This window comes from Photinus pyralis, unplaced genomic scaffold, assembly GCF_008802855.1.
Source record: "Photinus pyralis isolate 1611_PpyrPB1 unplaced genomic scaffold, Ppyr1.3 Ppyr1.4_LG7, whole genome shotgun sequence".
In the NCBI taxonomy this organism is placed as follows: Eukaryota; Metazoa; Arthropoda; class Insecta; order Coleoptera; family Lampyridae; genus Photinus; species Photinus pyralis.
In genome coordinates this window covers 15,476,048-15,490,724 of record NW_022170738.1, presented here as the reverse complement: position 1 = coordinate 15,490,724, position 14,677 = coordinate 15,476,048, and the positions used below count along the sequence as shown (strand labels likewise).

At 35.5% G+C, this 14,677-nt stretch overlaps 2 protein-coding genes across 2 annotated transcripts in view; one reads left to right on the top strand and one right to left on the bottom strand.

Moving 5' to 3' along the window:
- The window catches only part of LOC116175798 (octopamine receptor Oamb), a 150,991-nt gene that overhangs the window by 127,699 nt on the left and 8,615 nt on the right, over positions 1–14,677 (bottom strand). The gene's annotated exons all lie outside the window — the stretch shown is intronic.
- Positions 8,786–9,589, top strand: LOC116175799 (larval cuticle protein A3A-like). The gene is made up of 2 exons (XM_031494102.1): positions 8,786–8,892; positions 8,942–9,589. The coding sequence occupies exons 1-2, from the start codon at positions 8,881–8,883 to the stop codon at positions 9,587–9,589; spliced, it is 660 nt and encodes a 219-aa protein (XP_031349962.1). The 5' UTR covers positions 8,786–8,880.

Here is a 14,677-nt window from a genome sequence, read left to right as displayed (position 1 = left end):
GAAGACGGTTTGCCTTGCCGGGCGGAACCGACGGTAATTTTCAAGTCCAGAAGGAACCCCCGTAGCAAAGATAGATTGTAAATCGACACAAGGACGTGTGCTGTGACCGGCAATCTTTCGTGGCGAGACATATATAAATTTTGTGACAGAGATCTACAACTTTTTATGTGAGCGCAGGTATGTTTCAAGAATCTGTATATCCGCAATGGAAAATTCGTTGAGATGATAGTATTAGTCCCTATTCCTCAGTGAAGCTAAACGTTCTAAATCAATATAAAAACATACCTTAAATAAAATCAATGCTTACGTCAAAATCCAAACTTCCACCAAATCTCAAAGTGAATGTCAAAAATAACAATACATTTAACATTCCTCTTAGGTTCTCTTACGCAGTAGAAAAGTTAGTTTTCTCTGCAAAAGAAGTATTTTTCCAAAGAAACCTAGGGAGTGGTGAAAAAATTCACGCATATCGTTTCCAGATTCGCGGATGAGCAGATGTGCGGGTGGTATCTGTGCTAGCCATAGTAATTTTTTTTCCTTATTATTACATGTCCTATACATAGATTTATAAATTCATCAATACTTATATCGTCCTGGGTATTGTTGGCTGTAAATACAGACCTAGTCAAAAGTTATTGTGTCGTATTTTATTGTTGGTACTTGTACTTGTATACTTGTGTGAGAGGTTCCTTTTGAAACTTAAACTGTCGCCTACAGCTATACACCCTTACAGTTCGGCTCTTGATATTTTCAGCAGTGTAGCAGTAGGGAGCGAGCAGGTGGCGCCCACATTCAGGTCTTTTGCCTTTAGTCGACTTTAAGATTGTAGTAGGTTCTGGCCAACGCGAAAACCCTCCCGTCTCCATTGAGCTAGTGACAGGGTTGCTGCTGCTGAACACCTAGATTCGGAGGGGCGGCATCGAAGGAAACTTAACTAAACTTATGTGTGTGTTTTATTCTACTTGGGCTATTAGCCAAGTTGCAAGAGCAAAAGCAGGTATATTGGGTAAGAAAAGGGAATAGAGAGAGGAAGTGAAAGAGGAGGGTATACAGGAAAGACGAGTGAAAGTGGATGAGAAGAAAAGGAGAGTTTACAACAGAGAGGGAATGAACAAGTTAAAAAATAAAATAGAAAATATGGTAGATGAAAGGGGGGGGGGGATGATATTGGAGGGAGATTTGAAGATTTGTTGTTACAATTATGCACAAAAGTAGGAATGGAGAATATTAAACGGAACTTATAGAAAGTGATTAGAGGAACAAAAGGAAGAAGTAGTAGAGAGCACAGAGAAGGAGTAGAAAATTGTAAAGGAGAGACTTCGAGAGCACAGAGAAGGAGTAGAAAATTGTAATTAATTAATTGTAATTAATTTTTAATTTTTTTTTTTTTTAATTTTAATGATGTATTACGGGAATAACCCCAAAAGCACAACATATTTCGGTGTACAGTTTCAAGGTACTACAAAAAATAAAAATAAAATAATTGCATTTTAAACTAAGTATTAAATTAAGATTAGGTACAAGTAGAGCTGATAAATGGTAGTTTATATATATATTAACCCAAAATGCCAAAAACTATAACAAAAATAATCATTTTAAAATTATAAAAAACAAGAATCCAATAACTCAAATAAAATGTACAGATCCTCTACGAAAAATACAAATACACAAGTACAATTTTTAATCCCTTAGCAAGGACAAAGAAAAATAAAATAAAATAAACCTTAGGGAATAACTTAGATTAGGTAAAAGTTTTCATCCTTTTCTGTTAAATAGTTCTGTACATGTACATACGAGAAAGTGAAGAAATCGTAGGGGGAAGAAGGAATATATGGCCCCTGGCATATGCTGACCGAGCATTAATAATGGCAGCAGAGGAAAAACAGGTGAAGGAAATGATGGGAGGATTACAGAGGTACCTGGAAAGAAAAGGAATGGAATGAAATCTCAAAAAATCAAAGAGAGATAAAATGGAAATGGAGAAAGGAAAGAGTAGAAGATATACGAGACATTATAAATTTAAGGTACCAAGTGCAAAGAAATAGAGAAAGTGCGCAAATACTGGTGAGGAGACAGGTGTGGACGAGGGTGTAGAGAATAGGAGAGAGGAAATATAAAAACGAGTGCTGAACAAGAATACACCATTTTGATGCAATGGTGAGAGAGGGCATGGAACGGATATGTGGGGATAGAAGGAATTTTAATATAGAAGCTATTACAAGTGGGTACTGGGACTTAACGGGATGACACCACATTAAATATTAGAGGAAGAAATAAAAATTGAAAGGATAAGAGTAGGGTCGGAACACAGGGCGTAGATAGGATTGGAGAAAAGGATAGAAATAGAAAGTGGATTGGTGGATCAATGTTTGTCATCGAGGATGAACAAAAAAGAAATGGGGGAAATAGATTAAAAAAAGAACTTACAAAAAGGGACCAAGATATACAAGCGCAGTAACGGAGAGATAAAAACGCAAATTTACCAGGAAATAGAATGTACCAGCAGCTAATAACGGAGGGGCGTGCCGAAATATCTAAGGGAGGGAAGGAGAAACATCAAACTCATGACGAGGTGCAGATGTGGACACCAGAAACACTATATTTATTTTAGGTAACATTTTAAGCTTTAAAATAAGTCCCCTAACAAGTTACAAACGACAAAAATCTTTAATTTAAATTATGAAATAAATTGGAATTGGTAGATAGTTTAAACAAACTGTAACTGTAAGAACAATAATCGTGTGTACTTTGAGAAGGTGTTTGATGCAAATATCTAGACTAAGTTATTAAATTATTTTATCTTTAATTACATTATGGCTGTTAGAAATAAAATAAGGTTTAAGGGTTCCAGCCCGTACGCTAGAAAGTTGTCTAAAGTTTGTTTCGAAAATGAAAAAAAAGAACAAACAAAAGTTTCCCTCTAGTGGGTTTTGATAATTGCAATTCTACGGCAATGTCAACAGTAGCAAACGATGTTGTCCAAAAATACTTATGTAAAATAAATATACAAATGTAAAGTACATCTTGTACATAATTTCAAAACGCAATGTAAACAAACGGTGAGCCAACATAAAATGTAAAAAAACGCTCTTAATATTATCATATTATTTCAGCATCCACTCAATTCCTTGGCTTGCTAAAGGGGTTGCAGTGTTCTAAACTTTGGCAGGCCGCAGGTATGCAATTTTTACTAATATATTTATACAGGTGGAGATATATCTGCATTAACAATTATGTTTATGTTTAGGTTACAGGTTACAGGTTTTAACCAGTATTTTTTACTAAGAGGACGAGGTTATTCAGAAATTATCATTGTAGGGTTGTAAGTGCGACGTAAAACTCAATTTGCAAATTAACGATCTATTACGCTCATAATAAAATGATGAGTATAGTATCCTACATTTATGCCATCCTAATTTTATGGTTCCCTGTCTCCAACCAAAGGTTATACCTAACGTAATGCACTTTAGAATAGGGAACATTCGGTGAGCTTTTACTGCCTTGCTTTCGCAGCGTTTTATCATATGGTCGGCTATGAAAGCTTTAATTGCATACACCTCAGTGTATTCGAAGGGTACTCCCATAAATGTAAATAGGTAGGTACTCAGCTTTGTGATTAAGGCAAAAACGAAGTTCAATAAATTGTAATCATTTATTATTAGCTTCAGCTGCTCAACTCCTAGTAAAGTTTAAATTAAATGGAAATTTATGCCATACATAAGGTGTTGGCAGTGGTATCTACAATCCCACAACTAATAAGATTACACTTACAGATGACGGAATATAAAGCTTATTTCGCAATCGGTGCCTGTCGGTGTTATATCGAACCGCTGAGAGAGGAATGGTTACATTCTGGATTTAATTAATTAGAAGTGAAGTGTCTAACTGCACGTGACATTTACTTACTTTAAATGCCCTACGATATTGCACAATTACGTTTACGAAGGGAATCTGCCATATGCAAATCGTTTATCTCAAGTGCCCGCGATTATTTAAAGTCTGAATAGAGTATAAATTAGATTTGCATTTAGAGTAGAAAATATCATGATAGGTGAAAGGAGCAAATTCAGGAAATGGGGAGCTTTTGTATGACGAAGTAATGGTGGTAGTTAGTGTGGAAGTTTTACAAATGTCCCATCGATTTAACCGATACCTTGACACAATGCTGACTCGGCACGTTCCCAATACGATAGTGTTAATTCAGCAAGATCATCCAACAAGTAGATCTTTCACGATGATAGGTCTTCAGTTATTCTTTACGCTTCTCTTTCGGCTTGTCTTGAGCTGGGAATTAAACTCGGACAATGATGTGCTTCAACGTTAAAAAGAAGGGTCTACCGAATAAACACATTTACCAAAATTAACGTCGAGAGAATAAACGTTGACGTATAAGATTTATTAGCCTATGAATATTGGGCGTGGGAAGAAATATTCCTAATTGCCCTAATACTGGCATCGTGCGTGGGCGCGTTAATCTGAAAATAATTATCTAAGCAAATCATTGCTTCTACCATTTTCTTGCTATTTTTAGGTAACCTCAGAATTTATTGCGTTTTGCGCATTTTTCTTCTCACCTACAAACCTGGAATTTTTGGCTGCCAAACTATACTAAAAGAACAAACTTTCGATCGAAGTATTTAATACAACTAATTAGATGCATGCATCTACTAAAGTGGTCCTATGTACGAGAAATTTACAGTCCAAGGTATTTCTGTGTAGGCAATTAAATTGTGTATATCCTTGGAATCCAAGCGATTCGGATTCGGGATTCACAGATATTACAGTTGGATTATAATTTCGTAAAAAAAAGGGTAACAGAACATATAAGCGTAAAAAAATAACACAACCTAACAAAGATAATCTCGCAAAACAACGCACACACTACTCACTAAAACTAATTCACATAACCTTCCTTTACAAAAGCCGTTGTGATATCTATACATCAAACTCAATTCAATGTGTTTGAGCGTTTTCTCGAGCAAACGTACTGCATATTTAATGGTTTTGATATCTTTTTGTAAAGATCCACGTTTTCAACTAAAAGAATCTTGAAAAGAACTTCTGATGTAACCAGAACTCCTGCACGTAAAAAACGACGAGATTACCTTTTGTCATATCATCAAGTTGCTGGGCAGAAATATGCGAGGGTAAACAAAAATAAAAGGAAAAATAAGAAAGAGAATATAAGAGAGAAGATTCTAAATAGAAAGCCAAGTCATATGAAATTCGTAAAGGCCAAAATTGTAAAAAAGATATATAAATCAAATCACACAAAGAAACTGTCAAGAGAGAAAGGTCGGTAACGAGAAGTTAAATAAAGTTTATCAAAGCTTTGAAGAAATTGAGGAAATATCCAACAAGAATACATATGTATATCCAAATTGAAAAAAAACACAGGAGAAAATTAAATTCATTCCTTACAATGAAGGTTTTGGATGGAAAACGGTGAGGAAAATATCCAAACAGAGCCCAACGCTTTGCCTACGTATTTTGTAATATTTATTTAAATAAAAGTGGGGTCAACTACTATTGGCCTTTGGGGCCGAGTACTTTAATTTCCGAGTCAAGTAATGTCATTTTACTGACGAGTTTTATATTACATTTTGCCCAAAATCGCATTTTAATATAAAATTTCAATTTTTATATACATTTGATTACTGCTAATCTGTCCAGTGACGACAGAAGTTATTATAGAAATTATCAATATGGCAGATGCTCCCACAAAAGTGACAGGTGCGACCGGTAAAGTGACAGGCGGCAAAAAAAGTAATCTGGTAAAGTTTCACTGTCTGTGTCATGGAAACAAAAATTTCCTGGACGTATGAAAATGAAGGTTTCATGACGATTTTGGGTAAACAATATTACATTATTATATTTTTGGTACTTGCACTATCGTATGATGTAAAATCAACGCACTTTTATTTAGTAACCTAGGTAGATATTTTATATTATTTACAAGGGTTAATCAGTTAGGTACCTAGGAGTTGGGACAAGTTTTAAAGGTAAGGTTTTTCCTACTGCCAATTATTAGAAGTTGCTGCTAATAACTAGGTGTTAATAACTTTGCTGCAAATTACTAAAAATGGGACACGAATGTCAACTGAAAATTTGTTCAACACAATAGAGGTCCATATTTCGTAAACAAACCGGTTTTAACATTAATGACGTCCTTATTGACTAAAAACAAAAACATTAGGGGGTCGTTAAAGCTAACTTGCCAATAACAGACCACTAATTTAGGTTTTCAAGATAGCAACTACTGTAATACTATTAAACATAGTCATTGGTTCCAAACTCCAATTCGTAAATATAATTATCAAAATTTTAGGTATAAATATCAAATTATTCACTGCCTCTTTTAAACTTTGGATTTTCATCTTTCTTGCAGTATCAAAGTGTCCATTGTACTGCTTCTACTTTGTTGTCTGTTCATCCGTCGGATCAACTAGATAGCAAAGCAGAATGCATAGGGATAAGATATGCTGCAAAGATTCTTTACTGACACCGGTGAGGTTCCTAAATTATTCACAAATCGATATTTCTAAAGGACGTTCTACAACGTGTGGAGATCAACTCTGGAAGATTTTCTAAAATTCTGAAGGAAGGAGGGTCATGTGTGGATATTAGTAAGAATGTGATGTTGGTTTGCCGAAGAGATTGGGTCTAATGGGTCAGATGCTCGGTTGCAACCAAGAAGACGACTAGTTCTAGTCTTAAACATTTTTAAATAGAATGGTAGTTCGATTAGGTACCAGCAAATTGGGGGGATTTTTCGTGAAGTTAGTGCAGTAACCTCCACCGAAAGAGATTTTTCATAGAATTACTTAAAATTCTATAGGGGCGCATAGAAATCTCATACATATTAGTAAATTATAAAAGCGATAAAACTTAAACACGAAAAAAATATGCAATTACAAACAATATTAAAACGAGAAAAAGACACAGAGATAGCAGTTTCAAGTGCAATAAACCCACTTTGTGCTTATTCATAAATAACTAGACAGTTTCATACCTAACTGAAATACTATAACAGCAGAACATTTGTATGATACGGCAAAAAAATAGCACAAATCAAATAACCAAGTATACATTGTGCTCAAATTTTGTGCAGAAAAATCGCATTTTTTTTAACCGAAACAGCCTTGTAAATAGTTGCTTATAATGGGCATACCGTATCGCACCTTACTTTCAAATATTGAATAGTAGATTTGCAAAAGGGTTTTATGGTCACATAAATTTTTACAACGGGACAATGCGAAAATCGCTTAATGTAATTTTGCTCTCAGATGGTCAATGTGATCTTTCCAACTAAGTTCTGTATCTATAATGACTCCTAAAAAGATACAGGATTGAGACCTTTCTAATTCTGGTAACGCAGTGGAGCGATATCAAAACCCATATTTTTCTTACAAAGAAGAATTTTTGTTTTTTCCAAATTGAGTAAAAGTTTATTTGCATGAAACCAATTAATAAGAGTTGATAACGCACGCTTTAAATTAATTTCTAACTCTTCTTCAACACAAGCCACGCTAACACTAGTATCATCTGCATATGTGGTGATATCACATGAATATGGATCGAAGCAGTTAAATAGGTCATTAATAAAAATTATAAATAATATAGGACCAAGGATAGATCCTTGGGGTACTCCATACTTAATTGATTTTAATTCGGATGCAACTTCAATCATTTGTACCGAGGAAGAAATTTGCTCAACTGCAACATATTGCCACCTAATAAAGGATCTCAATAAGTTTAGCGTTACGCCTCTAATGCCACATGAGTATAGCTTGTCCACTAACAAGTTATGATCAACCAGATCGAAAGCCTTCGACAAATCACAACTTATCGATGCTGCAACCTTGCCATTATTATGCGCAGTGTGTATGTAGTGTAACATACTTTGTAAAGCTGTGGTAGTTGATTTATGCTGTATTTATCGATTGCTAGATTATTAATGAGGAGGGGACACATTCAAAATTTACGCTATATAATGCAAAAAGAACCAAGTCCTTAGAGGAATTACTGTTTTTCCCATTGTAGGGACTTTCTGCGAACACTTTCAAAATATTCACAATTCAATTTTCACATCGCCAGGAGATACGTGTCGTTTAGACCGTCTTGACGCCTTTTGAGAGTACTCTCCTCTGACACCCTCTAGACGAATCATTTTGCCTTTGTGAGTACTCTCCTTCGACAAACCATTCTCGAGATATTAAATAAAACAATAATCACGGTTACTTATTAGTCTCATTTTCCACATTAGTTTCAACATGAATTTCTACATTGATCACGTTCGTATCGTGTGCCGGATATATTCCCTTAAAAATAGATACGCAGATGTGAATTGTATAATACCTACCTATTACATTATAACGACTAAGGACCGCTATTCAGAACAAAGGACCTTAACTTCGTGTTTGTTAGCCGATTTCTCATAAATTTGATAAAGACAAGCTCTTTATTATTAAAGGTATTAGTTTTCGCCAAATTTTGCTCGTCTATATCAAATTACTTATATTATTATATACCTACTTGTCTAATATTAATAATTATCCGTCATTTGACAACGTAATTTGTTCTTTCCTAAAGACAGTCAACGCTTCTTTAACAGAAAAAGCAGGTATTGCAATGATGACATTGGAAAATACGAATTTTAAGGTTACTCAACTGGCTTCGATTGAGTAAAACAACATTTATTAATGAAGGACTCTCTTATTAAACGACATATTGGTATTTCAAGTTTTGGTATATTGTGACCTTTTGAGGGGTGGGCGCGCCCGGACGACTTCTGCTCTAGATACCGCAAAATTTGGGTATAAAAGACACACGAGATCAGATTTTTTCATTGTAAACGTTTGCAAAGTGAGGTAAACAGCAATGGCTTTACAGGTAAGATGTTCCGTTAAGTAATTTGGAAGGTTTCTGATTTTGTTTTTAGTTTGTAGTTCTCGCCGTCTTCATAGCGGCCGCCAATGCTGGTGGTCTAGCTCCTGTGGCCTACAGTGCCTATTCCTCGCCAGTCGCGTCTTATTCGTACTCGTCTCCACTCGCCTACGCCGCCGCGCCAATTGCTAAGGTAGCAGCTCCGCTTGCATACGCCGCCCCCGTGGCGAAGTTGGCAGCACCTCTTGCCTACGCAGCTCCAGCCCCATTGTCCTATGCTGCACCCGCACCAATTGCCTACGCCGCGCATTTGCCGCGCGTTGCTGCGCCTCTTCACTACGCCGCACCTGCCCCACTGGCCTATGCCACACCGGCCATTGCTAAAGTTGCCGCACCCCTAGCCGTTGCCAAAACCGTTGTAGCTGAAGACTTCGACCCCAACCCTCAGTACTCCTTCGCTTATAACGTGCAAGACCACCTCACCGGCGACAGCAAAAGCCAGCACGAAACTCGCAACGGCGACTACGTAGAGGGAAGCTACTCCGTTGCCGATCCTGATGGTTCAAACCGCATCGTTGACTACACCGCCGACCCTGTTAATGGATTCAACGCCATCGTACGCAAAGAACCCCTCGTCGCTAAAATTGCCGTTGCCCCGGTCGCGAAATACGCAGCTCCACTTGCCATCGCAAAGTTACACTGAATATGTTAAATTCTTATTTATTTACTTAATTTGTACATAAACGTAATAAATCTCGATTGACATTTTAAGGTTAAGGGTATCGCGATATTTTACCAAGGTCCTCGAAAATAAAAGATCGGGGCGACAACGCACTTGAAAGTGGATCGCATACTTACGCCTCGTCAGAATGACATTACAAATGGTAAACAGCACTATTACGCAATGGTCTGGTCAAAAGAAGTCCCACTTATTTCTTTCAACACAACGTGTCTACCAGTCTATAAACATTTAATTTAATTAAATATTTAAGATACCTCCGAATTAAACGGGGTTAAGTACGCCTTAGCCTTGAGGACAAAGTTTATTTATTTATTATTTTATTGTCGTTATTTTTTCACAGCGGTAATTATTTCTTGTATCCCATGGAAATTAGAAAAATTATCTTGATATGTGGTGCTGTAGTTCTGTTAATTAAATGGTAAAGACGTTCTTCACAGTTGGTGTGCGGTAAATTCGCCCCGGAAGACTTGCCCCGGTAAATTCCCCCGGAATATTCGCCCCCAAGTAAATTCGCTCCCAACAAATTCGCCTCCGGAATATTCGCCCCGACTAATTCGCCCCCGTAGCATTCGCCCCATAACATTTATTAACCCTCGGAAGTAATAGGTTAGTTTAAATTAATTAAATAAATATTTGCAAAAATTACAATATTTGGAACTCAATACGGCGAGACTGACAACTCGAAATTGTTCATATTCAATCGTCTCTCACCTGTGAAAGGCTGATTCAACGGTTCAACGTCAACTGTATGTTTACAATACATTTTACAACAAATTGCGTTTACAAAGGAGTCTAATTACTTATGGATGTATTGAAATATTTATGAACTATTTATGGATGTATTGAAATGTATTTGGCATCAATGTATAAACAAAGGATGAGTCTTTCTTCAGACTTACATTTGAAAATTGGTCCAGATTTGATGTAAATTTGTGTTGAAAAACACCAACATTGATGAAGTTTGCTGAAGTATCAAATCATAACTAAAATAATCTAAAAAAATCTAACTCGAAACATCCCGTTTCTTTAAAATATAAAAAAAAGTTTGCTTATATATTTATTAGTTAAGTAACAATTAGTCTGCTACGGTACTCTTGTACTCGTTCCAAACTCAGCCCGTCGGATCAGCCTTAAATTTGAGAATTTTGGTAAAAAATGTACAAATGCCATGAAAGTTTTAAAATGTCCAAAGTATCCACTTGAGATCAAAAAATGTTGACCGTTGACCATTTACCAAAAATCTAGACCTTAAAAGACAATGAATTTAGGATATACTTTGTGTCCTACTATTATGTATAAAAATGACAATACAGACACGTTTTTATTACTGATGCCATAAGAGTTCCTTTTTTGCTGTTGTCAGTTTTATTTTCAGATTTTTGTATTTACGAAAGGTGAAATATTGTGTTCATGATTTACAATAAAATAAACTCTTCGTCTATTAGGATTGTAATATTTAAAATCTTAGAAAATCGTGCACAAAATTCGTTTTTTTAAGTAAATCTAACTACCTAATTAAAAAGTCCCTATTAATCCCGTAGAACCGTAGAATAAAATCGTTAACCAAAAATCAAAGTTCGTATTCGCGCCAAAATATAACAAGTGGGAACATAAAAAGTTTCAAAACAAATACACAGCCAATCACCAAACGAGCCATCAAACGTTCTGTTAGGAAGAAATTAAGAAGCTAACAACTCAGTCAATCAAAAATGTCATTTAAATTACATTACATATTACCTTCTTTTGTAATACTGGATATGGATTTTCCATATGTCATGTCTGAAACCTTATCTTAATTACCTATTTATATTTTAGTTAAATTAAATTAAATTAAATTAAATTTCCTTTTATTGCCCAACAGAAAAACAAACATTCCAATTACAGGACAATATGACGTTACAAATAATAAAGTGTGCAAAAGTGAAATAATAGCTTAAATCTTAATATAATAATACCTGATTGTTCTACATAACAAAACAACCAAAAACAAAACAAAAGAAAATTAATAAAATGAAAAACTAACAGGTATTTGAGTGCTATTATTCTACCCCCTTTATGTAGGTATACACAGTTATTACAAAAAAATTAAAATTAAACAAAATTCATTTTATGAGCTGCTGGTCCTGTTACCTCCAAGGATTAATATAAATCTTATGGGGCGAATCCTACAGGAGCGGAATCGCCGGGGGCAAATCTTCCAGGAGCGAATTTGTCGGGGGCGAACTTGCCGGGGGCGAATGTTCCGGGGCGAATTTACTTGGTGGCGAGTTTTCTTGGGGGCGAATATTCCGGAAGCGAATATGCAGGGGCGAATTTACCGGGGCGAATTTTCGGGGGCGAATCATCCTACAATCTCACAGTTACCTGAATTATTCGTTGTAAATCTACTATAAAATTGGTTGTTGGTTATTTCGTCACTCCATGTGTCCATGTGTCCGTTGCTATTCAATTTAGAATTAAAATTCAAAGTCTTGTAAAAGAAGGCGTATAAGTTTCTTAAACCAAACACATTATTTTTCGGCACATAAAATATATTCCTTTTTATTTTTGGAGTTTTCACCTTCAGTACCTTCATAAAAATGAGCTATTATTAAAAAAAAATTAGTTAAATGGAAGAAAATGGAGCAAACATCAAATTTATACGATTAGAGGTTCTTAGGCGGTCCTGGACACAGGTTCCCCCCCCCCCCCCCCCTTCAACCATGCCTGGTGAGTTTTGGCACCCATAAAGGATATTTTTTTAATGAACATTACCTTTTTTCCCACCTTTGCATACGCTACTTCAGACTTAGATAAAGAATAAATACGTATGAAGCATTTATACAAAAAAAGTTAATATAACAATTACTGCTCAGCTCCGGTTATGAAATAAAATTCCTATGAACCCACACCAAATTCACCTCCCACACTTGGGATGTTCTGATTTTTATTAAACTTTGAGATATCTATTATCTAAGCAATAAATCTAAGTACCTTTCTGACAGCTTCGTTGAAGGTAAGTAGCGTACTTTTCGACTACGGAAATTAAACGTCCCTAAACCACCTGAACTGAACTGAACTGAAAAAAAGAAGGTTCTAAACACTTTTATAGATCATATTCTTATAGATAGGCACAAGAATGTAATCTCTAGCCAAAGAATTGTCGAGCTATAAGTTTTCCTTTAAGCTGATTTAACAGCATATGTGCTTATTGTCTTCTCCTAATTTAATACAAATTCCTTTCGCCCTCCCCATCACTACATTAATCACCACCTGGTGTGACAAATGCTATGTTAGGCTAAAAGCGTAGTTTATATGTAATTAATTGATTTTCACGCCCGGTCGTATTAATAGCGCCTAAATGTTGAAATAATTTCCCAAACAGAAGTGCTAGTGGTGGTGATTCTGGTACGAGTAAATAGAGAACCAGCCTAATTACTAAAAGCAGAAATTGATCTGAATGAAATATCAGTGTTCAATTTGTGAACGAATTTGAAAAGAGGAAGTGCTCGATCACTAGGGCGAGACGGAGGTCATCACACACAGTTTGCGGTAAGACATAATTCAAGAGAACTGAACGCATTGCCCTATGTTTATATTTATCTACAAAAAAAAAACTAGAATTTAATGCACCCTTTGTGTGAGTTTTCTTGGCATGCCTACAAGAGAAATCTGTAAAGGCTGGGATCATTTTTTATTTAGGATTTAATGCGCGTATTCTTTGAGTTTTCATTTATTAATGTCTTAATTTCACGTTAGTGGAATTAATTTATTACATAGTTTCTTTCGAAATTCGTGTGGGTGTATTTTGACTAAGAAACATTAGGGCCTTATTTATGTACCTATCTGTATTTTTCAGACTTGTAAGAACAACACTGAGGAGCTTCATATGAGTTTGTGTTTTAATGCGGCATTTTTTAGTTCCCAGAAGTGTTTGGTTCTGTTAGAATCTCAATATATATTTTTTTAATATTCGTGTTAGGGAATTTTTGAGAAGTGAGTGTTTTACCACATCAGTAAACGGTAATTGGTAGCGCAGATTACCATTAATCTGTGTTGGTAGTAATTTTATCATGGAACGGGCATTTCTTTCATGTATACTTCAAAATTGCCGTGAAAAAAAAAATAATCATGAAATATTATATAAACTAGGAGTGTCATTAATTGAGGATTTACTTGTACAAAATACGAGTACACGTTTCAAGCTCTTTGCTTGGTTAGTAGATAGCTTTCGAAGAAAGCCTCATTATACCATAACGAAAGAAATACACAATAGACGCATACAATGGAGCAATCAAACTTGTTCGAATATCGTAAGCCCTTGTTCGTACTTTGGCGTAGGGACATTGTGTTATTCTTGTGCTGGAACTACGGAGCGTATAAACGCTATTGTCTCATAAAATATTCACATCCATGATGCTAATTTATTAATGCCCATCAGCGTTTATCGAGACACGTTTAATATAGTTTACAAGCGTTTGTATGACGATGTTTACCTAATCTGAGAAAACTAGTAAATATTTGTACTTATGGCTCTGTGTCAAACAAACTTATAAGGCTGAGTATTTATTTTCGAATTTGAGTGCAACAATTTAAAATACAATAATACTAGAAAGTAATTCCATAAAAATGATTTACTGACACCATCGCAGTCGTTAAAGCGTTAAAAGAATTTAGTTTCAAATAATCTGGCGTATCTAACCTAGCACAGATAATCGTACCGCAATTTGACGAAAATATTGGCGCCGCGTTTGAACAACCTTCAAGGTTATGATATTAAAAAATACTTTTGATAAGTCGAAACGGTACTTATTTCAACGAGAGGTTAAAACCCTTTTCCCTTACTTTTAATGTAAATCAGTTTCTCTAAGGAAAACAATATAAAATATAAATATACACACAATTTGGTTGTGCAACGAAAACACTTACGGAAATAAAAACCTAATGTGCAACTTAAGCGGGTCCATTAACTTGGCCCCCCCACTGAGAGATAGTCGTATTATTTTGAAATGAATGCGCTCGTTATGCGCTCATATGCGCCACCGATAATAACTTTTGCGCCATTATCGT